This window comes from Macrotis lagotis, chromosome 4 (assembly GCF_037893015.1).
Source record: "Macrotis lagotis isolate mMagLag1 chromosome 4, bilby.v1.9.chrom.fasta, whole genome shotgun sequence".
Lineage (NCBI taxonomy): Eukaryota > Metazoa > Chordata > Mammalia > Peramelemorphia > Peramelidae > Macrotis > Macrotis lagotis.
Genome location: NC_133661.1, coordinates 175,104,810 through 175,130,051, shown reverse-complemented (window position 1 = coordinate 175,130,051; position 25,242 = coordinate 175,104,810). Strand labels below are relative to the sequence as shown.

The 25,242-nt window shown below is 35.9% G+C and overlaps 1 protein-coding gene across 1 annotated transcript in view; it reads right to left on the bottom strand.

The window, feature by feature from the left end:
- FAM227B (family with sequence similarity 227 member B) overlaps positions 1–25,242 on the bottom strand; it is a 340,736-nt gene that overhangs the window by 41,567 nt on the left and 273,927 nt on the right. The window contains exon 12 of the mRNA XM_074236228.1: positions 21,985–22,144. Coding sequence (XP_074092329.1) covers positions 21,985–22,144 — 160 coding nt within the window. The remainder of the gene's footprint in view (positions 1–21,984; positions 22,145–25,242) is intronic.

Below are 25,242 nucleotides of genomic sequence, written 5' to 3'. Positions count from 1 at the left end.
AAAGAAATTTGGGGCCATTTGGTGTAAGTACAAGCAATCCTACCTACTTCCCCAGCCCCAACCAATGTTTATTCTGATGTCCCTTGAGTCGTTTAGAATAGGTTTTATCATGTTCCATTTACTCTTTTTAAAAAAAAGAGAAAATTGTGCAAGAAGGTTTAGAAAGATTTCTATCAAAGTTAAAAGAAGTCTTGCTGCTTAAAGAGGCAAGTTTCTTTTATATGGAAATTTAATTATGTAGAACAATTCATTCTTTGGCAAAAACTGATAAAATGAATTTAATTAAGAAATGAAGTATTTACCACTTTTATATCCCTAAGTATCATGACATATTTTCATGAACAACTAAATCTGAACATGGTTGATACATTTTTTTCATGATTTTTTTATTTTCACATTACTACAATAATCTTGTTGTGAAAGAAAAAGTAATCCTCCCTTCCCCCAAAATGAGAAACCTTAAGAAAAATAAAGTGAAAGAAAAAAAAAGGGTACTTCAGTCTGTGTTCATATACCTTCATCTCTGTCTAAGTCCATCAGAGAAGCTGTTTTCCACAGTTGCTATTAACTGCATTTTCCTCCATTCTATTCCTCCCCATTCGATTTATTCTATTCTCTCTCTCCTTTCACTCTGTCCCTTCTCAAAAATGTGCACTTCCCCTTCCCTCCCCCTGTCACCTTTCTCCCATCCCTTTCCTTTCCTTTTTCCTTAAAGGGTAAGAGAGATTTCTATACCCTATTGAGTGTTATGTTATTTCTTCTCTGAGCCACTTCCAATGAGAATGAAGGCTCACTCATTCCTCCTCACCTTTTCCATTTCCATTCCATTGTAAAAGCTTTTTCTTGACTCTATTATGTGAAATATCTTAGCCCATTCTACCACTCCTTTCCCTTTCTCTCAGTATATTCATTTTTTATCTTTTATATTCAACTCCCTCCTGTGTCATGACTATATATGTTCCTCTTTCCATGCAGTAATACATGCAGTTCAACATCATTAAATCCCTCATAATTTGTTCTTCTCATCCACCCTTTTTATGTTTCAAATTAAATCCTGTACTTGAAGATTAAAATTTCTGTTCAACTTTGCTCATTTCAACAGAAAAGTTTGAAAGTCCCCTATTTCACTGAATATCCATCTTTTCCCTTGAAACTGGATATTCAGTTCTGCTGAGTAATTGATTTTTGGTGTAATCCAAGTTCTTTTGCCTTCTGGAATATCATATTCCAAGTCCTATGAGCCCTTAATGGAGATGCAGTTAAATCATGTGAAATCCTGACTGTGGGTGTCACAGTAATTGAATTGTTTTTTTTTTTTCTGGCTGCTTGTAATATTTTCTCTTTGACTTGGGACTTCTGGAATTTGACTATAATATTCCTGGGAGTTTTTATTTTGGAATCTCTTTCAGGAGGTTATTGGTAGGATTTCCTCAATTTCTATTTTGCCCTCTGCTTCTATGATATCAGGGCAATTTTCCTGGAGAATTTCCTGAAAAATGAAGTTTAGGCTCTTTTCCTGGTCATGATTTTCAAGTAACCCAATAATTTTTAAATTATCTCTTCTGGATCTATTTTCCAAGACAGTTGTTTTTCCAATGAGATATTTCATATTTTCTTCTAGTTTTTCATTTTTTTAGTTTTGTTTTATAGTTTCTTGATTTTCTTACAAAGTCATCAGCTTCCCATAGCTCTATTCTACATTTGAAGGAGTTATTTTCTTCAGAGAGCTTTTGTATCTCCTTTTCCATCTGGCTAATTTTTTTAAGGCATTCTTCTCCTCATTTACCTTTTAGATTGCTTTTTCCTTTTGACCTAAACTGTTTTTTTTAACATGTTATTTTCTTCAGGTGTTTTTTTGTATCTCCACTAAGCTGCTGACTTTGTTTTCATGGTTTTCCTGCATCATTCTCATTTCTCTTCCCAATTTTTCCTCTATCTAACTTACTTGCTTTTCAAAGGCTTTTTTGAACTCTTTCATAGCCTGAGACCAATTCCTATTTTTCTTGGAGGTTTTGGATAAACAACCTTTGATTTTGTCATCTTCAGAGTGTGTATTTCAACCTCCATGAGACCAAAGTAATTCTAAGGTCAAATTCTTTTTTCTTGATTTTAATGTACTTCCAAAGCTTTTCTGATTTGGGGGACACCATCCCCAGGAACTTAATTCCTTTAAGGTCTTATGAAAGGCTCTGACTGCTTGTCTGGCCTTTGCTTTGGTCTGTGGATGACCACAAGCACTCCCCTCTGAACTGGAGCTGTGAGGAGATTCTGCCTGGATCTGAGTATGTGCAAAGCAACAAAGTCCTACCCTAGGGATAGCAGAGAGATCTCTGCAGTCTCTCCCAACCCCTTTACTGTCTGTGGACTGAGCACTCTGAAAGCAGCTTCAGTGGCTTTGCAGATTCCTGGGGTGGGGCTACCCTGAGACCAGCACTTGGCCTGAGCTTGATACTCATTCTGGCGTGACAAAGTTTTCGCACCAACCTTCTAAGTTGTCTTTTGAGATCCCTGGGCTGAGAGGTCTGGAAACCACTCCCTCTGCTACAGACTCAGGTGCCCCCAGAGACCCAGGCATCCCACAGGCTATTTCTAGAAGGCTAGAACTAGTTTGCTCCAGTGTGGCATGGCTGTGGGCAGGTTGTACTGCATGTAGCTCTTTTCAACCCTGATCCCAGTGAAAGAGACCTTTCCTATGTATCTTCTAAATGTTCATGGGCCTGGAATTGTTTTAGAGATTGTTTAGAATTTCTGTGGGTCCTGTCACTCTAGTGTGTTATAATTTTATGGCATATGGAGTGTTCTGGGGGAGACCTTCACGGAATTCCTACCTCCACACTGCCATCTTGACTTAGCCCCCCATTACTGGTAAAATTTGACATGTACAGCTATATTTAATTAAAAAAGCAAAAATTACCCATTTATTTAGCCCTTCTTTGTGTAAAGCATTATTCTAAGTCCCAAAGATACAAAAACTAAAATGATTATAACCCTGCTCCTTCAACATTTAAATCCAAATAATCTGTAATGTCTATTACAGCAACTGCAAATTAGTAGCTAAATCTTTGGGAAGTGGCTGAGTTACAGAGAGGGAAGTCACTTCCCAAGAGTCACACAGCTAGTCAGTAGGGACAGGCATTTCATGTCTCAGTAGGCTATACCAAGTTGACTATCAGACAATCTGTAACCAGATAGGTAAATACAAAGTAAATTGAATAGGGAGAGAACTAACAATTGTAGGGAACTTTGGGAAGGGTTCCTTTTAGGAAGTGATACCTGGTTTGAACTTTGATGGAGTCTAACACACTTGAGGATGGAATACATTCCAGGCATGATTGGTGGGATGGGGAAAGCATGAAAAAGAATGACAAATTTGGGGAAATGCACAAAGGCCATTTTGATCAGGATGCAGTGTATAAAAACAAGAGTAATGTGAAAGGGTTAGAAAGGCAGATTTGGGAGACAGCTTGTATAGGGTTTAAGAGTTCATAATTTATTTAACAGATAAAGGGGAGACTGAGGTTTTGGAGGCAAAGAAGTGATATGTTGAAGACTGTATTTTGGGAAGATTAATTTGGTAACTATGGAAAATGAACTGGAAAGAAGAAAGGTTGGGAGAAGAGAGATCATTTAGGAGGCTTTTTTAGTATCATAGATTTTGAACTGGAGTGGGGGGAGGGTTCTTAATTCTATCATATTACAGATGAGGATAATAAGAACTATAGAGTTAAAGTGATGTGTCTAAAATCACACAGGTGGTGTTGATGATGTTGGGTAATCATGGGAGTGGTATGAGGTAAGAGAGGATGAGAAAGATATGAGAGTGAGGAAGATTCAATAGAACTGGGCAACTGTTGGGTCTAGATAGGTGATAGAGGGCTAAGAGTCAAGAATGACATTAAATTTGTGAACTAGATTAGAAAGATGGTGAGACCCTAACAGAAATAGGGAAGTTTGGACAAGGGACAGATATAGGCACAATAGATGCTGACTTTGAGATCCCTGATGGTGTCACAATCAAGTAGCTATGTCTAGCAGTCAGTTGATACAGACCTAGAGTTTAGGAGAGAATTTAAGACTTGATATATTGGTTTTGTGGTCATCTGTGTGGATGGATTATTGAACCCAGGGAGGCAAGGAAATCAGTGAAAGAGTATGTAGAGAGAAGAAAGTTCAGGACAAAGCTTTGGAAAGGACTTCACAATTGGAATGAGAAGATGATAATTTTGCAAAGGAGACAAAATCAGCCAAGAAGAAAATCAGGAAAAATTATCAGGACTAACAAAGAGAAGAGGAAGTAACAAAAGGAATGGGTGTTGGGCATTGCAAAAAACTTTACAGGGATCAAGAACAAATAAGAATGGGAAAAACAAAACTATCACAGTTAACAGTTGGCAGATCAGTGGTAACCTTGGAAAGAAATCAAGTGTAGTTGAGCAATGGGTTCAGAAGCCCCATTGCAAAGGATTCATAAGGGACTTGAGTGGTAAGCAAATGGAGACAAGAGTGTAGATACCTTTTTTCCTAGGAGTCTGATTGATAAAGGGAAGAAAGATAAAGGCTAACAGTTTGAGGTGATAGCAGGGTCAAATGAAGGTTTTTTTTTTAAAAGATAGGGTTAACCAGTGCAACTTGCAGGTAATAGTGAAGGAGGTCATAGATAGGAGAAATTGCAAATGAATGTGAGAGAAGGGAGACAAAAGGTATGAGATCAAGAACACAGGTAGAGTAGTTGATTCTGAGGAAGAGAAGAGTCGTTCCTTTTTCAGAGACTAGACTAAATGAGAAGAAAGTAGTGGAATATAGTGTAGTATTTGAAAATATGGAACAGGAAAGAAGAGGGAATGTGATGAATGGCTTCAATTTTCTTAGAAAAGCAGGAGAGAAGTCCTTTATTAAGGAGGGGGAGAAGCAATACTGGAGACAGAACAGGGAGAAGCAGAGTGACTAGAGATCATGGTGAGGGAATTGAAAGGGGTTAGGAAGAATAAGAGGAAGAGAGTTGAAAGCATAGGAGATTAGAATATGAAAAGGAGATTTGTTGAGATTAATTATCATTGAGGCAGAAGGAAAATGAAGGTTAGGAGATTTTGACATACATAAGCATTTGGTTATAATATAAATAGTAGTGTGGGTTATATATGTGTCTTAAACCCAGAACCAGGATTCTTTTTTTTTTCTTTTTGATGTATTGACTTTCCATGGAAAATGAAAGACAAGATTTTAGAATTAAGGTTTCTGGTTTCTTAAGTACCAGATCATGAGTAAATAACCCTCTGCCCAAGGCAAGTTGCACCTTTTACTGGGTGAATGAATAATAACAAATGCAGAAGTTGTTTACTTTTCTTTTTTTGTCTCTCTTAGTATGAGTGGGTGGTTTAAAAAAATAGTCTGGTCAAATTTTTGTTTTTATTTAGAATTTGCTTTCAACTCTCAAAGAAATCCCAAACTTTCAGGAGTTGGCTTACCACTTGATCATAATGAAAAACAAGAGGGTTAATAGGAGTATGTGTGAGGGTGTGTGTGTGTGTGTGTGTGTGTGTGTGTGTGTGTGCCTGTGCATATGTGTGTGTATTTTAACCCTTGTGGATCACTTAGAACAATTTTATTCTGAATCATTTTCTTCTTCCAATTGATGTAATTTAAGCTTTAACATATTCACACATTCATTCTGAATTTCCATAAAAGGGGAGAAAATCCACTTTTATGATGAAATCATTTCCCCCAACCTACCCTCCTTCCACACCCCATTCCATAAACCATGTTTATAATCTGAAGTCCAAATTGCGGTTAAAAAATTGATACAATGCCCTTTCCCCAACCTGATTTCCTCAGGCAACTAAAGTCTTCTATTTATCTCATTAGTTAGTTTAATAACAAGTTTGTTGAATTGTGGCTTGGGTATTGTATACTTTATAAAATAACCCAAATTGGAACCTAAAATAAGTCCTTTGAGTAAGAAGGGACTTGATCTTCTGAGCAATTTTGTAATTGTCTCTGGCTCAAGGTGGCTGAAAAAAAATGGTTACACTCCTCACGCACATGGCACTTCAGTAAAACAAAACTCCTTTGTTCACTATGTTCTTGAGAAAAGTGTTATTTTCCTTTTCTACCCCCTGATTTTCTTGGTCCCAACCTCTTAGGAAACTGGCAGAGTTTTGAAAAGAGAGGGCTTAGTAACCTCATCAACATAGCTGAAAACAACTTCAATTAAAAGTATTCTAAAAATAAAATCAAAGTTTTGAAAGTCAATCTCTCTCTCTCTATATATACTTGTGTATAAATGGGTGTATAAATATATATATATATATGTTATGTGTATGTATATAAGTATATACACACAGTGAGAGAATATTTGTATAAGAAAGGAGTGAGCTTATGTGTGTATGCACATGAGTGTGTGTATGTATGTGTGTGTATGTGTGTGTGTGTGTGTGTGTGTGTGTGTGTGTGTGAGAGAGAGAGAGAGAGAGAAAGAGAGAGAGAGAGAGAGAGAGGAAAAAAAGAAGAGAAGAAAGAGTATTGTGCTAGAGTTTCAGGCAGAAATCAGGTTCTAAAATTTGGGAATCTACCAGTATGAGGAATATATAATCTTAAAAGGGTGGCTAGGTGGCACAGTGGATAGAACACTGGCCCTGAAGTCAGGAGTACCTGAGTTCAAATTTGACCTCAGACACATAATAATTACCTAGCTGTGTGGCCTTGGGCAAGCCACTTAACCCCATTGTCTTGCAAAAACTAAAAAACAAAACAAAACAAAAACTAAGCATCTCAGAGGTTAAGTGCAAGAAGTCTTTGTTCCTTCAAAGAACTCTTATAAGACAATCCTTCATTTACAAAAATCATCTGATAGATCAAGACATCTGGGCAGCTAGGTGGCGTAGTGGATAGAGCACTGGCCCTGAAGTCAGGAGTACCTGGGTTCAAATCCCGTCTCAGACACTTAATAATTACCTAGCTGTGTGGCCTTGGGCAAGCCATTTAACCCTATTTGCCTTGCAAAAACCTAAAAAAAAAGAATTTATGTACATTCAGTTTGGATCAACTTATACCATGGGAACAATGTAAAGACTAGCAAATTGCCTTCTGTGGGGGTGGGGTGGGGGAGGGAAGTAATATTAGGGGAAAAATTGTAAAACTCAAAATAAGTAAAATCTATAAAGAATTTATGTAAAGAAATTTTTACAGAATTCTGTATTCAAAAGGTAAGGATATGGGCAGAAATGTAGTCAAGGTCAGACATTTTCCCATTAGGGGCAGCTAGGCAGCACAGTGGATAGCACACAGGTCCTGGAGTTAGGAGGACCTGAGTTCAAATCTATCCTCAAACACTTAATAATTACCTAGCTGTGTGTCCTTGGATAAATTATTTAACCCTATTGCCCTACAAAAAAACAAACAAAAAAAAATCTCCCCTTTGAAAGGGATAGTAACAATTTTATGCAACTTTGGAGGAAGCTGCCCAGCTACATAATGAATGTGCATGGGATGGCAACCCCTTTTCTTTTTGTTGGAACTATGTAGATGGAATTGAAAAAAAAAGCCATAGGGAAATATACAAGGGGAAGCAAAAAAGAAGAGAGGCACTGATATTTAAATGGGTCTGAAATCATAATGGCAACTTTCCTATTATAAATTGTTAAGGAGGTAGGACTTGTAACTGAAAAGCTCTTCTGAAGCCTTGTCACATACACACCAGAAAGTTGGAAACAGCAAGCCCCCTGGATATTTGTTCATGCTTTAAGAACTTAAATGAAAGAGGAGTTTCTGTTTTAAACAAAAAAAAAAAGGCAAAGCAGAGAGATTAACTAAATATAAGTAAGCTATAGATATAGGTGGAGTATAATTCTATACTCCAGTCTCAACAATTACAGAAATCTAACTTGACAAAATCAGTCAATCAAAAAGCATTAAATAGAGTGCAAACCACTTATTCAAGTGTGGAAGAAGTAATGCTTCAATTCACTGGATAACTGAAAATCTGTAAGAATAAACATGGCAATCATAGCAATGGAACAGGCAAGAAGCAGAGATAGGCAATCCTAGATCAACAAAAACCAAGTAAAGCTCTACATGTTCTTTTGTTTTGAAGAAGGATCCAGGTCTCCATAAGTCTTTTATCCTAAGGTTTTTACTTCTCCTCAAAATCTGTTTGGTTCTATTGGATGGTAGTGGTAGATAGGAACTGACCCTTTGATTTCATTGTTATACTGAACTTCTAAGTGAGGTATTTCCTTCTGCCAACGCAGGTCAACACTTTCCTTCCAATCTATTGTTCTAGAGTTGGCTAGCATTGAAGGGTTAAGGGAATTAACCAGGGTTACACAGTATGTGTATAACATACACACCATTATGCACCAGAAATGAAACTTGTCCTGGTTCCAAGACCAGTTCTCTATCTACTACACTATGCCTTGTACATGGTACACAAGAAATAATTTTATTTCACCTTTTTTTTCCCTTAGCATGTTCTAGGAGCATTCTAGGAGCATCCTAGATTAATACTTGTCTATCCTAAATACTTGTCTAATGACTGAAAAAAAAAGGATGTCTTATCATGTCTTTGCTAGGAAAGATACCAGATGAAAGCCTCTATACTGTAGGCTTTTTCAGACATCTATCTTTCAAGAAATTTGTTACCTTTTTTGAATAGATCTATTTACTTTTTGAATTGAATTAGGCATAGCCTTTTGGTTTCATTTTGTTTTTGCAAGGCAATGGGGTTTAAGTGACTTGCCCAAAGTCACACAGCTAGATAATTATTAAGTGTCTGGGCCCATATTTGAACTCAGGTCCTCCTCACTCCAGGGCTGGTGCTCTATCTACTACGCAACCCAGCTTCCCCCTCCACCTAGCTGTAGGGTTAAAAAATTATATTGGTCAAATTGGAACCAACCCTTGGTGTATTTAAAAATGCTGGAAATCTCGATTAAAACAAAGCATTATGTAAAGAGGTTGCACTTGCTCATAAAGTATTACACACCCTTTTACCCCCTCTCTCCCCTATCCCCAATCTTTTTGTATGAAGATGGGCTGACTTATTACCAACAGCTGGCAATCTTTTATGAGAACAGGGGGTTTAATTTCTTTGCTGCCTGTCTGCTCCCCCCCACATAACTGATAATTAAAAACAGATATTGACTTTGTAAAATCTTTATTTTAATGCAGGGATAAAAGCTAACATACTCCCAGTTATCTTAGTTTTTTATTGTGGAGTTTAAAAATTTATGCTTCAGGTAATATGATCTAGTTAGTGGGAATCTGTCAGCAAAGCTTACATTTCACATTTTGCCACCGGTAATCAATGACTGCACATTAATGAAGAGGGAAGGGAGTTGAGTTCCATTCCAGGCTGGCCAACAGCAGGGTCAGTGATTATTTTAAATAACTATAGTTATTTAAATACTTTAAATAACTAGATGCCTATCGATGATAAATGTCGGGGTTTGGGAGAGGGTCTTTCTTGTTCTGAAATTCACCCTGGTATATCATATAGCTCTGACCTAGGGCAGAAGGCATAAAGCTGGACATATTCACCATGGACCAATGAAGCACCAGTTTGTTGTCAGGGAAATCCAGTTATTAGATTATTTCTGTCCTCAAAGACTTTCTAAATGGAAAATTTACTACAATAATAGGAAAAATTATGACTACTTAGATGAAAATTTTAAATAAATTGAAAGTGATCGGCATCTTATGAACTTCAGAAGTAAAAAACACAGAATTTCCTGGTAATTTTTATAGACTCAGAGCTAGAAGGGACCTTCATGATGCAACTTGAGTCTTTTAAAAAAACCCAAATCTTCAGTAGTTTTTCTGCTCTGAAATTCAGTTCTATTCATAATAGGATATACAAAAGAAATAAACATATGATATGATCTCCTGCCCTCAATGTTTACAAGCTTGGTTGGGAGTGTAATGGTACTTTAATCCATTTAGTCATTAGGTTTGCAACTATGGTACTTAAGACACTTACTATTCTCACTATTTCCTCATCCTCATCCTGTAATTTGGGTGTCCTGCCATTAACTGAACAATAGTGTCTTATTTGAGATCTCATGTACAAATAGCTAGGCTTTCCATGTGTGGTTAATAGAAAATTTAGCACACTTTTCCTACTTGCTCTTCTTTCTTTGATCATAAAATTAGATTGATCATAGGATCTAGAGAAGGAAAGAAACAGAAATTTTCTGGTTCAACTTTATCATTTTACTAAATGAGGAAATTAAGTTCCAGAAATGTTAAATATCTTGCTATAAATTTCACAGGTAGGAAGTAGCAGAATTCCCCCTTTAGCCCTACCTTCCCTTCTTCTTTTCTTTCACAAAAATACAACTCCTTTTTTTTGGAAAAGCAACATAAACAGTGTATATTCCTAAAAAGCATACATATTCCTATCTACAATCATTGCAGAATAATTCAATAAGAATTTATAATAAGGTCTAAAATTGGGTATCACAGCAAGCACAATTACTGAAGGGGTAGACCTGAAACAGTTAAAGCCTTGTCTATCTTGTTACTTAAATTAGCACCAGATTTAGTATCTGAGTCCAGTTATTGATTTAATAAAAGTCAATTGCTAATAAAGTTGTTTAGCAAGTCAGCTACCTAATGCTATTAGTGTTCTCTAGCTATTTGATAGAAAAATTAGACAGAGACAGACAGGACAGAGAGATAGAGACAGAGAGAAGAGATGGAGAGAAAAATCAGAACACAACCTGCAAAAGACAATAGTTAATTAGAGAGTGTTATTTGAAAGAAGGATAGAGAGAGAAAGAGAGAAGAGGGGAGGAGATAGATAGATAGAGAGACAGAGACAGAACAATAGAGACAAAAAAAGAAATAGAGACAGAGACAGAGAGAGAGACAGAAAGTATCAAGTGGCATCATATTCCTATGGAATGGTTCCTTTTTCTCCTCCTCTTCTGGAAGAAAGGTAATGGAAGATCTTACCTCAAATAGACGAAAGATACAGCACTGGGCAAAAGTTCTAGTAACCTTTGCAAATAAGCCTTCACAACATTTTCTTTTAATTAAACAGTGCCAGAGAAGCACATGTATTTGACTACCTTAGGCTGAGTATAAAAACCCTTAGGGTCATCTATAAATATTCAGTAAATACCTCCAGCTTACTAAAACACCAGATGGACATAGATACAAAAAGAGGTAAAAAGAAGACTATTTCTGCCCTCAAAGAGCTCACCTTCTAATTGGTTAAGACCCAGTTTAAATCTAATAATATCCAATGGTGGCTGATAGAAAAGTTAGAGAATTGGAGTTGGAGAAGAATTTGCCACCATCTATGAGCATTTTGATACCAAATAAAACTGAAGGCTGAGTATAAACCATTGGAAAAGACTTCTGATTCAGTAATTTAGCAAATATTTATGTAGGTAGTAAGACAGAGGTAGTATGAAATAATGGAGTGAAATTTGATCTTGGATTCAGGTAGACTTCAGTTTAAGTTCTGCTGCTGACAATGTGGAACCACGGACAGCTCACAAAACCTCTAAACTACATGTGAATCTCTAAGATAATAACAAGTTGTAGATGATTTGGGAATCTTCTTTCATGGAGGGAATTTGCAAGCCTGAAGTTATCTACCCTTTTGTGGCTTGTTTTCTTGGGGCCCACAGTGGCGACCTCCCTCCAGGAGGGGAGCTGAGAATAAGGAGTCAAGCCACTACTGCCTTATGCCTCCAGCTCAATTTTATTATTGCTTAGCTATTACATATATACTGTTAGGTCTTCCAGGGTAGAATAATGAGGTAATTTGGGGAGATATAAGCAGTGTGTACGTGCAGCTTCTTGCATTACAGGATGGGCGGTACGTTAGGGAGGAGATGATAAGGCACAGCTGTGTCTAGTGCCCTTGGTCAGTGGGGCGGAATGTCCAGCTCCCAAGGACTCTGGCTCCCAAGGACTCTGGCTCACCTTATCTCTCAGGGCAGCAAGCAAGCTCCTGAGACTGTCCAGGTGGCAGTTTACTTGGAGATGATTTGTGTCATGGCTGTTAGAATAGCCTGTGTACCCACACTACCCCTGTGAAGTCTCATACCCCAATCTTTACAAACCAGGCATTTATTTTGTTGGGTTCCCTAAAACTTTGATACCTCTGAGATGACAATGTTTAATGATTTACAGCTTGCTGTAAATCCCTGAATGCACATTAGTTTAAGAAAATGGGGTTTTCCAATTAGAAGAGCAAGGAATAATAATCTGTCAGATTAATGAAGGGGAAGAATTTATGACCAAACAAGTGATAGAGAACATTATAAAATGTAAAATGGATAATTTTGATTACATTAAATTAAAATGTTTTTGCACAAACAAAATCATTGCATTCAAAATTAAAAAGAATGTAGAAAACTAGGAAATATAATATATAGAGACCCAAGTCAAATTTACAAGAATACAAGTCATTCCCCAGTTGATAAGTTATCAAAGGGTATGAATAGGCAATTTTCAGATGAAGAAATTAAAGCTCTCTATAGTTATAAAACAATGACCAAATCATTATTGATCAGAGAAATACAAATTTAAAAACTCTGAGAAATCACCTTATACTGCTCAGATTAGCTAATATGACAGAAAAAAATGATAAATGTTGGAGGGTATATGGGAAAACTGGGACATTAGTTCACTGTTGGTGGAACTGTGAACTGATCCAACCATTTTGGAGAACAGTTTGGAACTTGCCCAAGGGGCTATAAAACTGTGCATATTCACTGATACAATAATACCACTATTAGGTCTCTATCCCAAGGGGATCATAAAAAAGGGAAAAATATTTATAGCAGCTATTTTTGGAGTGGCAAAGAACTATAAATTGAGGGGATGCCCATCAATAGAAAATGGCTGAATAAATTGTAGAATGTGAATTCAATGGAATACTATTGTTCCATAAGAAATCATGAGTAGATGGATTTCAGGAAGGAATGACATGAACTGATGCTGAGTGAAATGAATGGGTGTGGTAGTCAACTCTGATAGACTTGGGTCTTCTCAGAAGTACAATGTAAAGGCAATTCCAAAGGACTAGTGATGAAATGATGCCATCCAGATCCAGAGAAAGAACTTTGGAACCTGGATGAAGACCAAAGCATACTATTTTCACTTTTCAAAATTTGGGGGTTTTTATTTCTCATTTTTTTTCTTTTGTTCAGATTCTTCTTTCACAACATGACTAATATGGAAATATATTTAACATGATTGTACATGTATATCTAATATCAGATTACTTATTGTATTAGGGGGAGGGAATGAAAGGGAAACAAATTTGGAATTCAAATGTCACAAAATTGAATCTTGCAAACTATGTAGTTTGAAAAAAATGAAATACTATTATCTGGAAAAATGGGCTTGTTTTTTTTTATTAGGGAGCAGTTTGGGATCACTGAAAGAGAGTTTATAAAATTTCATAGTCATGATCTTGGTTATTCTCCCATTTTATCAATATTTTTCTCTAAATTCATTTTTTATTTTTGATATTTTTTTTAAGTTATGAATTCCAAATTCTTTCTCTTCCTCCTACACCTTCTCTTCCCACAGAGAAGGCAGGCCAATGATAGCATTTGAAATCATGCAAAACATATTTTCATATTAGCCATGTGGCAAAAAAACCAAAAAACTTAAAGAAAGCAAGAATATTATATTTCTATTTGCATTATAAGTACATCAGTTTTCTCTTTCTGGAGGTAGATAGCAATTTTTCATCATGAGTTCTTCAAAATTGTCTTAGACCACTGTATTATTGTAATAGTAAGGTATTTCACAGTTGAACATCATTATAGTATTTCTTTTGCCATGTAACAAGTCTGAGGTAAGATTTGAGCTTGGTAAGATGAATCTTCTTGATTCCAGGACTAACACTCTATCCACTGTGCCACCCAAAACACAATCTCAGAAAGCAATAATGTAAAACAGCTACAGCCAAAGCCTCAAAGAAAAATACTAATTAAATACTAACACAGCAAGAATTCCTGGAAAAGGTTAAAAAAAAGAGATAAAAGTGGTAGAAGAAAAAATAGGAAAAGAAATGAGTGTGATAGAAGAAAATTATGAAAAGAGAATTAACAGCTTGTTAAAAGGAGTAAAAATATTGAAGAAAAATCTCTTAAAAAAATAGAATTGCCCTAATAGTTAAAAAAAAAAGCAAAAAATTCACTAAAGAACTCCTTAAAAAGCAGAATAGGTCAAATGGAAAAGGAGGTACAAAAACTAACTGAAGAAAATAATTCTTAAAAATTAGATTTGGGGACAGCTAGGTGGTGTAGTGGATAAAGCACTGGCCCTGGAGTCAGGAGTACCTGGGTTCAAATCTGGTCTCAGACACTTAATAATTACCTAGCTGTGTGGCCTTGGGCAAGCCACTCCCGCAAAAACCTAAAAAAAAAATTAGATTTGGGTGACTAATAGCTAATGATTCCAGAAGACATAAAGAAACAAAGACAGAATAATGAAAAAAAAAAAGAAGAAAATGTGTAATATTTCATTGGAAAAACAATTGACCTGGAGAACAGATTGAAGAGAGATAATTTCTTTAACTATGCTATCTAGGCTCTGGTACTAGATAGCATAGTTAAAGAAATTATCAAAGAAAACTGTCCTGCTATCTTAGGTTTAGAAAATAAAATAGAAGATGAAAGAATCCATTGATTACTCATGAGAGAAAACCCAAAATGAAAATTCCCAGGAACATTATAGCCAAATTCCAGACCTCTCAGGTCAAGGAGGAAATATTTCAAGTAATAAGAAAAAAAAAATTTAAAATATCAAATAACCACAGTAGGAAAGATACAAAAATTTTAAGCTTCCACATTAAAGTAACAGGGACTTGGAATATGATATTCCAGAAGTCAAAGGAGCAAGAATTACAACCAAGAAACACCCACCCAGTAAAGCTGAGTATAATTCTTTTGAGGGGAAAATAAATATTTAATGAAATAGAGGACTTTCAAGCATTCCTGATTTAAAAAAAAACAGAACTGAATAGAAAATTTAACATTCAAACTAAAGGCTCAAGGGAAGCATGAATGAGAAATCATAAGGGACTCAATAAGGTTAAACTGTTTACCTTCCTATATGGGAAGATGGTACTTGTAACCCCAAAGAAATTTATCATTATTAAGACAGTTATAAGGAGTTTACATGGATAGAAGACATGGATGTTGGAATGATCAACAAAATTAAGGGATAAAAAAAGAGAGATGCACTAGGAGAAGGGAGAAAGAAGAAGGGAGAAGGGAGAAGCAGAAGGGGGAAAATTTTCTTCCACAAAAGAGATGGGTAAGTAAGAGTTTTTTAGTGAAGGGGGAAATGGAGAAGGGTCATAGGCGATGCTTGTACCTCATTCTTATTGGAATTCTTTCAAAGAGGGAGAAATATATATATGTGTGTGCATACACACACACACATTCTGATCCTTCATTGTACCTCAATTACACAAAGCAACAATTATACCCTTAATCTTGTCATCACCCCCTGATTGTTTTATTTCCATGATTGAAACCTTTTTTTAAACCAAATAATTGTCCCCTCTTATTTCATATCTTCCTATGTCTTTTTCTCTTAATTTAGTCTTCAATTTCTCCTAGACATTTCATCCTGTTACCCTTTGGTACTTTAGGTACTTTCTCAGGCCATCATCCCCTACTTTAGATATATTTTCCTACTTTCCCATATTGATGTCTTAGTGATATAACCCTACACTACCCTTTATTCTTCTCATACTTTGCCAAAATCCACTGTTGTTCCCACTGTTGGAACCCCCCCCCCCCCATTCCTACTCACATTCTGCTGAACTGGAGTTGAAAGAAATCATATAACCATGCTCACTGAATATGCTACAAATTCATATTCTCTAACATCAGTTAGAAAGGCACTACAAATAAGGTGACTCCTTTTTCTGTAGTCTGACTTCCAACCTCATTACTCTAATTTTACAGTTTTCTTCATCACAAGATGCTTATTCTTCTTGACTTTTCTTCAACATTGATCATTATTACCATACATTTCTGAGCACTCTTTTGTTTTTTAATGACATGTGCCCTTCCTGATGTTACTCCTATCTGCCTGACTGCTTCTTCTCAATCCCTTTTCCTGGATCAGCATATCATGCCCACTAATAATGAGTGTACTCCAACATACTATCTCAGATTTTCTCCTCTTTTGGTTCTCATCTCTCACTTAGTGATCTCAGCTCCCTAGGGCTCACTTACCATCTCTGTCTAGATTACTCCTAGATCTAAGCTGGGTAATGCAGTATGTAGACTGGAATCAAGAACACTTGAATTTCAATCCAGGCTCAAATACTTAAAAAAATGTGAAAAACTCTGCCTTAATCAAAGCACTTAACCACTGTCTGCCTCAGGTTCCCCAATTGTATAGTGAAAATTATAACATCATTTATCTCATGAGAGATTTATAAAGCATTTATTAGCAGAGGGTCTGGCAAATAACCCTGTATTTAATAAATACTTACTCTCTACTTCCCTTCATTGTTTATATTCATCCATTTATAATATATTCATCCATTTATAATTATCCATTAGATTGTAAACTCAGGACAGTGATTTTTATTTTGTATTCTTATTGAACAGAACCTATGCTTAGAGAATGGAGCATAGTAAGGTCTTCATAAATGCTTAAGATGATGGGATCACTAATTTAGGTCTTTTCTTTCCTGAAACAAATGACTCTTTTGATGACAGGCTATTGAGTTCAACACCTCATTTTTCAGATGAGGAAACTGAGGCTTTTCATTTGGCTGACTGGTTTCTTCCTGTGATGATTCTTTTGTCTCTGTTAGATTTCCTTAAAGAAAGAGTGATAATGGGGGAGGAGCCATCATGATGGAATAGCAGAAAGTGATATCTCCCATCTTTACCTCCTCTAAACAGAGCTACATGGGGAAATATAGAAAAGTCATGAGTCCTTTGTCTAGCTCAGATTGGCATAGGGAGACAGACAGAGAGGTCTTCTGACACTGGAGACTGTCATGCACATCTCTTAGGAAGAGGCATCAGAATAAGAAAAGGTCCTAGACTCATACTATGGCATCCCATACCAAGTTACTGTATGGTTAATACATAAGATATAAGATTTTCCATGGTAAGGCCTTATAGTTTAGCTACAGAGAATTACTGACCCTCAATTTATTTCTGGTGTACAGAGAATTACTGAACCCAAATTCACCCCTGATGTACAGGTAGGGGAGATGAGCAGGGTTGATCTTATGCACATATTTGAAACAACTTAAAACAACAGGACTGGTCCTGGTCAGACTCTCAAGGTGGTGCTTGATTAACATTGTCTATCTCTTCAGGAACTAGCCATTCCTGAATGTAAACACCATAATTCCTAGGGTTTGGGAGGGGGGGAGTTCCCTCCTTGGACAACATGGAAAATTTGATTTTATTCCACAAAAACTTGACAAGAAACCTTCTTTGTTCTCAAGCTATATAAGATCTAAATAGACCTCAGCCTAATTGGAGTCTCACCCACAGAGAGGCCACTCTGCCTGGGGTTTTCCCAATCAGGACTCTGAAGGCTGTACCCCAGGAATCCCCAGCCACTGTTGATTCAAATGTTGAAGCTCCCTTGATTTGGTGATATCTATGGTTAATATCTATGTTTATGTAGGCTTTGCTCTTTATTTTTTATTATATTGGGACTTATTGGTTACTTTTGCTGTAAAACTGATTTATTTTTACCTGTTTTATAATCACTTTATTAAATATACTCTTTTTAGTTTTATTGGTGTGAATATATCATTTTGTAGGAGTGAATCAAAATCAAAATTCTTTAATCAAACAGTTACCCCAATGGGGATAAGTACCAACTGGCAGCTTTGTCATTCACTTTTCAGTTTTGGTCACAGATCCAGGGTGGACTGAGAAGGGGATCTGTGTGTGAGGGTGACATTTAGAGGAGGAAAGTCCTGTACTAAATGAGGAGGAAGTTCAGACATAAGTAGAGGCCTTTTGGCTCAGATCCCAGAAACAAACAGATCTCAGTTCAAGATCTACCCAGACTGAAGATATAAGACCAGGGCAGCAATCTTAGACCAAAGGACAACCTGCAGTTGTCATTTTGAACCATCAAGCTGCCAGATAGGGCCTGAGTCTTATAGCAGTTTCTTATTTCTCTGACTGAAAGTCAGGTCAGGAACTTGCAGAGGTCAGTGGCAAGCAATCAGATTTTTCCCTGAATCAGAACTCTATTGCATCACTGAAAACTTGAAGGTCCTTAGCCTAACCCCGACACCTTGGAAGAACTTAACTCTCAAAACACTAAGAAATCAGCACAGGTATCAGCCTAGATTTTTCATCCAAAAATGTCACAGAGTCCAGCATTAACAAAAGATCTGGAGTTGGAAAATATGCTAGAAAAAATGATCAAACCAAAAAAAGAATCTCACAATAAAGAATTATTTTGATGACACAAATCAAGAAGAGAAAAATTCCAAAACATCTAAAATCAATGCCTCAGAGAAAAGCATAATTCAAGCACAAATTCATTGAGCATTCCTGGAAGAGGTGAGACAAGGGCTAAAAATGAAATAAAATGTTTTTATAAAATGAAATGAGAGTTCTTAAGTAAAAAAAAATGGAAAAGAGAGTTCTGAAAGAAAGAATTGGAAAGGAAATTGACAACTTTGTCCAAGAGATACAAAACTTTGCCCAAGCAACACACTCCATGAAAATTAGAATGGACCAGAAAGAAGCCCATTATTCCATGAAACAACAAGAAATATTAAAACAAAGTTGGGAGATCTTTAAAAAAATAGAAGAAATGTGAAGTATCTGACATCAAAAGACAACTGATTTGGAAAATAGATTGAAGAGGAAAAAAATTAGAATCATTGGGGTATCTGAAAGCCAAAAAAAGAGCCTAGATATATTTCATTCTTAAATGGTCTATAAGCATCTCATTTTATTTCATTTCTGAACCTGAAAAATTAAGCTCATTTGAATCAAGTCTGGTCTGCAACAACCACTTTCTACATGAATGCTTTGTGAATTCCTGCAACTCCTACTAATCTTTCTCCCAGTTGACCTTGTATTTACTTATATTTATGTTCATTTTTATATACTTATATATATATATATATTTATTTTTCATACATAAATGCATACTTCTCTCTCCTGTTAGTATGTAAGCTTGAGAGTAAATATGTTTCATTCTTTTCATTTTTAGAAGTGTCTAGAACATAGGGAACACTTGATAAATGTTTGTGGATGAATTCACTGATTGACTTTTACTTCATGGTTCCTGAGATTACCTTAAGAAAAGTTACCCTAAATTCAAAGAACTCTTTGGGCAAACATCTACATGAATGACCAGAGAACACAGTTCAAAGTAAAACAAAGCAAATCCAAAAATTCTCAAATAGCAAAACTAAATGACAAGAAAAAAGATTTGAATATGTGTACATCAGTTACTATCTCCCATAGGTCACTCTACCACTAATGGGGAAAGACACATATATATACAAAGAACATATATGACCAAAACATGATGAGGCACATACATAGGGAATACATTTGCTCTGGGAATATTACATAAAGGGGTACTTTGTTACTGTCATGTGAACATGGCACACACATATGTAAATTACATGGAAGGTCCCATGTGATTACAGCTGGGGTAACTCACCCTAATGATGCTGAAGAGCTGCCAGTATCTTCTGATAATGTCACTTTGGACACCACAAGACTGCCAATGTCCTCTGGTTTCAATAGCATCATTGTGCTGCCCTCCTCTGATTCTATATTTACCGTTTCTCTTGCTCTCCTGAACACCAAGTTGCTCTCTGTAATTATCTGCTGAGTGTAAACTATTTCAGGTCATCTGCTAATACCATTCAAGAGGTTTATTAGTTAATTATTTTCTTTTTTTGTTTTTTGTTTTTAGTTTAGAAAGCTTCTTCCTGACCAAGAGAGCTATATTGCCTTTAGTGCCCAGCTAAGGACTGTGAAGCACCACACTCAGCTGGGCAGACAGCAGTAGTTAGACAAATGCACCCTGGTTAAGATCAGGTCTTTTCTTTTGACCACTTATTTCCCTACACTGATTTCAAGTCCTTGGTCTCTGACTTATAAACAATTCCTTTTAATTCTTATTAAATAATTAATTATGAGTATGTAATAATAGTAAAACCTCTTTAGGGAACTATTTCTCCTTTCCTCCTCTTGCCTCATAAAGATGAGGCTGGGATGATGAAGCTCCTATTACTTCCAAGATCCTTCCTGACTGGCATGTCCAATAAAAAGGGCAGAATAGATGTAACAGTGAGGGCTTTTAGCTTTATTTGATATCCACATTTTTGTTGTTCTTTATTTTTCATTTTTTGAAGAGGACCAGTGCCATATTGGGATGATGTCTTGATTTGTGCCTGAACTGGATTTAAGTGAGACAAAGTTGTATAAAGTCATTAACCCCCCCCCTCTCTTTCTCTCTTCCAGAGGCATCAAAGTCCAGTGGCAAGATAAAAATCGATATGACTGGAGATGGCCCAGGATGCAATGGATCACCTTGGCACTTTCAATGTCTGTCCAAGCTTGAAATTCTCCTCAGCATCTGTTTTAACTGCCTTCATGTCTGTTAGAACAAGCATTCTCATCTGCCCATTTTGCCCCAGGGAAGTCTTCATATCTTTGGGTTAGATATCCCTCCTAACTCACTGATGGGTTTGAGTCTCTCAACTACCCTCAACCTAGTTTAGCTGGTCTGCTGAGACAGTTTTTAACCAAGATGTGGCTGCTTCTCATTTTAAAACCTCTTGGAGCCATGGGTGAGAGTCGGGAAAAACATAAACAACAAAGATGGATGAATAAAGGCCTTGGCAAACTCTTACACTAGGGATGTTACTCCTCCCTGAAAACCCCATACTCCCTGATGTTCATGTAGTGAAGTGATGCAGAGTGAAAGTCTAAATGTTTTTGAAGTCTTATAAAACACAGAAATACCCTCTTAAGATACTTTCTCATTTACTAAACATGTATGAATTAAAAAGGAAAACCTATCATGACCTCTAAAATATTATTTTTTAGAAGAATTGTGTGTCTAATATGGGAAAAGGTATACTTCATCTTATGGAAATTTTCCCATATTGGGAAAATTACCCAATCAACCAATAGGTATTTTTTTTAAGAATTGGAGTTAGTTTTAATAAAAATTGTTTAGGAGGATATAAAATCTTGGAATTTGCAAGTGTGTGTGTGTGTGTGTGTGTATGTGTGTGTATGCACATGAGTATGTGTAAATAAGAAACCATCTTGGACACATGGTCAAAAATGTTTTTCAGATTCACCTTTCTATATGGAGATGGGGAAATAGTATCTACCTCATGGATTTGTAAGATTCAAATAAAATCATATAAAGTGCTTTGTAAATGTCAATTTTTAGTTATTAATAGTAATATTAATGTCATCATTATCATCATAATCATCCATAAGTGGAACCTAGTTTATTGTAAGAAAGAAATAATCATGATCCTATTTTTTTAATCAAGACATGACTGGTCTAGCAGCACATGAGTTTAGCATTAAGGTTTGCCTGTCTTTCTAATGCTTTATGAGTAGTCCTGGGATCCCCCCAAGAATGGAAATTCTTTTGACAGGGAAAAGGTATGCTCTGGTGACATTAAAGGTGACTAGAGGTCTGGGGAATGTCTTAGAAACTCTTAGGACATCATAGAGTTCTTCATGAAAGCTATATATTTATAAGAAGGTGAAATCAAATACTAAATTTGGTATATTCTTTTAAATCTATCTGTTTTTCCATGTAAGTACTCATTTCCCATATAAACTTCACCTTAAATACAGAATGAAGAAAAAGTACTCTAAATGGTCTCTTGAGCTTAATGAAAAGGGAAATAATTAAATTAGGGATAAATTTAAGTTTCTTATCTTTCATTGGCTGAGACATTTAAAGTTAGGATATTTTATAAATAGCATATGAAACAAAACTCAAAAGGATATGGCCATCGGAAAACATGTGTCATTTGAATCCTAGAAAAATAGGGGATCTTTGGATTTTTCATGATGTTATGAACCTTCAGGTAATATGCTACCAGAGGACTCTGGCCTCCAACTTTGAAGAGAAAACGACAAAAATCTGGACCAGGGCCAATAGGATGTGACTGTAAGGGGGGAAAAAACATCAATTAGTCAATTTTCATGCAGTTCCTCAAACTCAATGCAATAAGATAAATGCAATATAGCTATAGTTAAAATCTATCAAATATCAATTGAAACATATAGGAAGAGATAGCTTGAAAATATTATTCATATTAGAGAAAAATAATTTAGCAAAGCATAAGTTATTGAATAGTAATTTCCAGGAAGGTTATTTTTCTCTTTATTATTTTGAAAAATTAAATACTCCCCTTAGCTGAGCATCTGATGCTGATGCTCTATAATCAAACATAGTATCTCTTTCACTCTTTATAATTCAATATACAATATGATTGTAGAACTTATTTTATTACAAGTGCTATCAATTCACCAGTGAGTTCATTATGAAAAATAAAAAAGTTTAAGAAGCCATATTTTTTGTTAAAAATATAGAAAAACAATAGATTAATAGATTCTTGGTGCTTATAAAGAGCACCATGGACATGCATAATTTTATTCTATTCTACTCTACCACTAGCAGGCTGAGATGGTGAGGAATTACATTCTTCATCTGAAATGCCTTGCATCAGAAAGTTAAAAGAGAAATACATTGGAAAAAAGTAGAGGGAATCCAATTTTCCTGTTCCCCTAATTGTTTCATTTTTGATTGGTTGTTTTGGGAGATTGGTTGATTGTTTGGTTTGTTGGTTGATATGAGGCAGGGACAAAAGGATGAATGAGCAAGAATCTATAAAAAGCTCACACAAAGCTCCTCTACTTATGGAATACTAATGGAATGAATTAGATACCCTTGTTATAAAGAAAGCTACATGAATAAGAATCAAAACAATTATTATATGATTAAGCATCAGAAAAAAATTTGGTAATCAAATAAAATGAAATTTTTTAAAGTAGTTTGTTTGGAAAAGCATGAAAAAGCTTAGACATTTATACTGAACAGTCTCCTGTTATTTCTAAGTCTCCTTTTGGATGACATTTATGTGTCCATATACATAAAAACACATCATTTATTACTTCTTTGGAGACTTGGAAGTATCAGTTTACAAAAATGTAAGATGGCAAATATGTATGAGAATAAAAAAATTAATTATTCTAAAAATGTTTAGAAATTCTGAAGTCAGAGAAGCTGTCCATTAATAATTAGGAAAGGAAATAAGGGCAGCTAGGTGGCTCAGTGGATAAAGCATCAGCCCTGGAGTAGGAGGACCTGAGTTCAAATTTGACCTCAGACATTTAATAAGTATTTAGCTGTGTGACCTTGGGTAAGTCAATTAACCCCATTTGCCTTGCAACCCCTCCCCAAATTAGGAACCTATAATATTCTATAGATATTATTTTCTCCTTTTATAAGTAAATAATGTATAACCTATGGCCTCTTTCCCTGGAAAAAACTCTGGGCTGATAAGACTGGATCTTATTTGAAAGGATGACTCCAAAAGGCCATATTTCTTTTTTTTTTTCATCCAGAATTTATCATAGGAAATTTCTGTATAAAAATTATAGATTAAGGGCTAGAAGAGATCTTAGGAGTCATAATTGTCAGCCCTCTTATTTTATACATGAAGTAACTGAGGACTCAGTAGATAAAGTGACTTGCTCATAGTAGCTAGGACAGAATTCAGGGTCTAGCAGGGAAGTAGCATTCCTAATGCTAGTTCAAATATAACCTCAGAAATTTACTAGACATTTACTAGAAACTTCTATCTCAGTTTCATCAACTGTAAAATGGGGATAATAATAATATTTGTCACAAAGGGCAGCTGAGAGGATCAAATGATATAACATTTATAAAGTACTTAGCAAAGTCCTGGTCAATAGTAACCAACCAATAGATGCTTATTTCTTCCTTCCCTCTCAAAGTAAATGGTGGAGCTGGGATTTTAACTTCGGTTCTCTCATTCCAAATCCAATGTTCTTTTATATAATTAGTGAGCATTTATTAACTGCTTACTATGGGTCATGTCCTTTGCTAAATGCTGGGGATGTAAAGAAAATTAAAAACAGTCTTAGCTCTCAAGGAACTGACAGATTAATTGTTTAGAATACATCTAAATAAATAGATGCAAGATTAAGTAGAGTAGAACATTTCAAAGGAGGGAACTAGTAGGAATGAGGAAGGTCTCTAGGAGAAGGAGTAATTTTAATTGAATTTTGAAGGAAACTAGGGATTTTAGGAGGTGTAGGAGAGAAGGGAGAATTTTCAAAAGATGGGTAGCCACTGGAAAGACACATAGATGTGTTTGGTATGTGAAAGAAAGAGAAAATTGGTTAGTAGTGGAGAGTAGAATGCAGGAAGACTGAAAAGCTAGGAAGGGTTAGGGTTTTTTTTTTTTTTTTTTAGGTTTTTGCAAGGCAAATGGGGTTAAGTGGCTTGCCCAAGGCCACACAACTAGGTAATTATTAAGTGTCTGAGGTCAGATTTGAACTCAGGTACTCCTGACTCCAGGGCTGGTGCTTTATCCACTATGCCACCTAGCTGCCCCCAGGGTTAGGTTTTGAAGAATTTTAAGAGCCTCCTCCCAAAAAAAAGAAGTCACTATTTGAACCTGGCTATGATAGAGGGTCATTAGAACTCGAGTAAAAGAAGTGACATGGGCATCTCTACTCATTAGGAGAATCATTTATTAGATCAGTAGAGGATGGATTGACATATGGGGCTTGTCAGATTTATGTGTGGCTTAAGGTAGGGAAAAAAATTGGAAGGCTTTGTAATATTATTAGGTGAGAGGTGATGAGAGTTTGAATTAGGGTAGTAACTTTGCAATTAGGGAGAAGTTCATAGACAGGAGAGATATTCTGAAAGTAGAAATGACAAGATTTGTCAACTGACTGGATATGGGGGATAAGTAAGCATGAGAAGTTGGAGATGACATTGAAGCTCTAAACCTGGGTGATGGGGAGGATGGTAATGCACTCCACAGTAACAGAAAAGTTCAGAAGAAGGAAAGGTTATGAAGGAAAGATAATTCATTCTTTTTTTTGACATGTTAAATGTAAAGGACATGTAATTTGAAATTTTTAATAAACAATTGGTGTAGTAGGTCTAGAGATTAGATAAGAAATGGTGTGTGTGTGTGTTTGTGTGTGTGTGTGTGTACACACA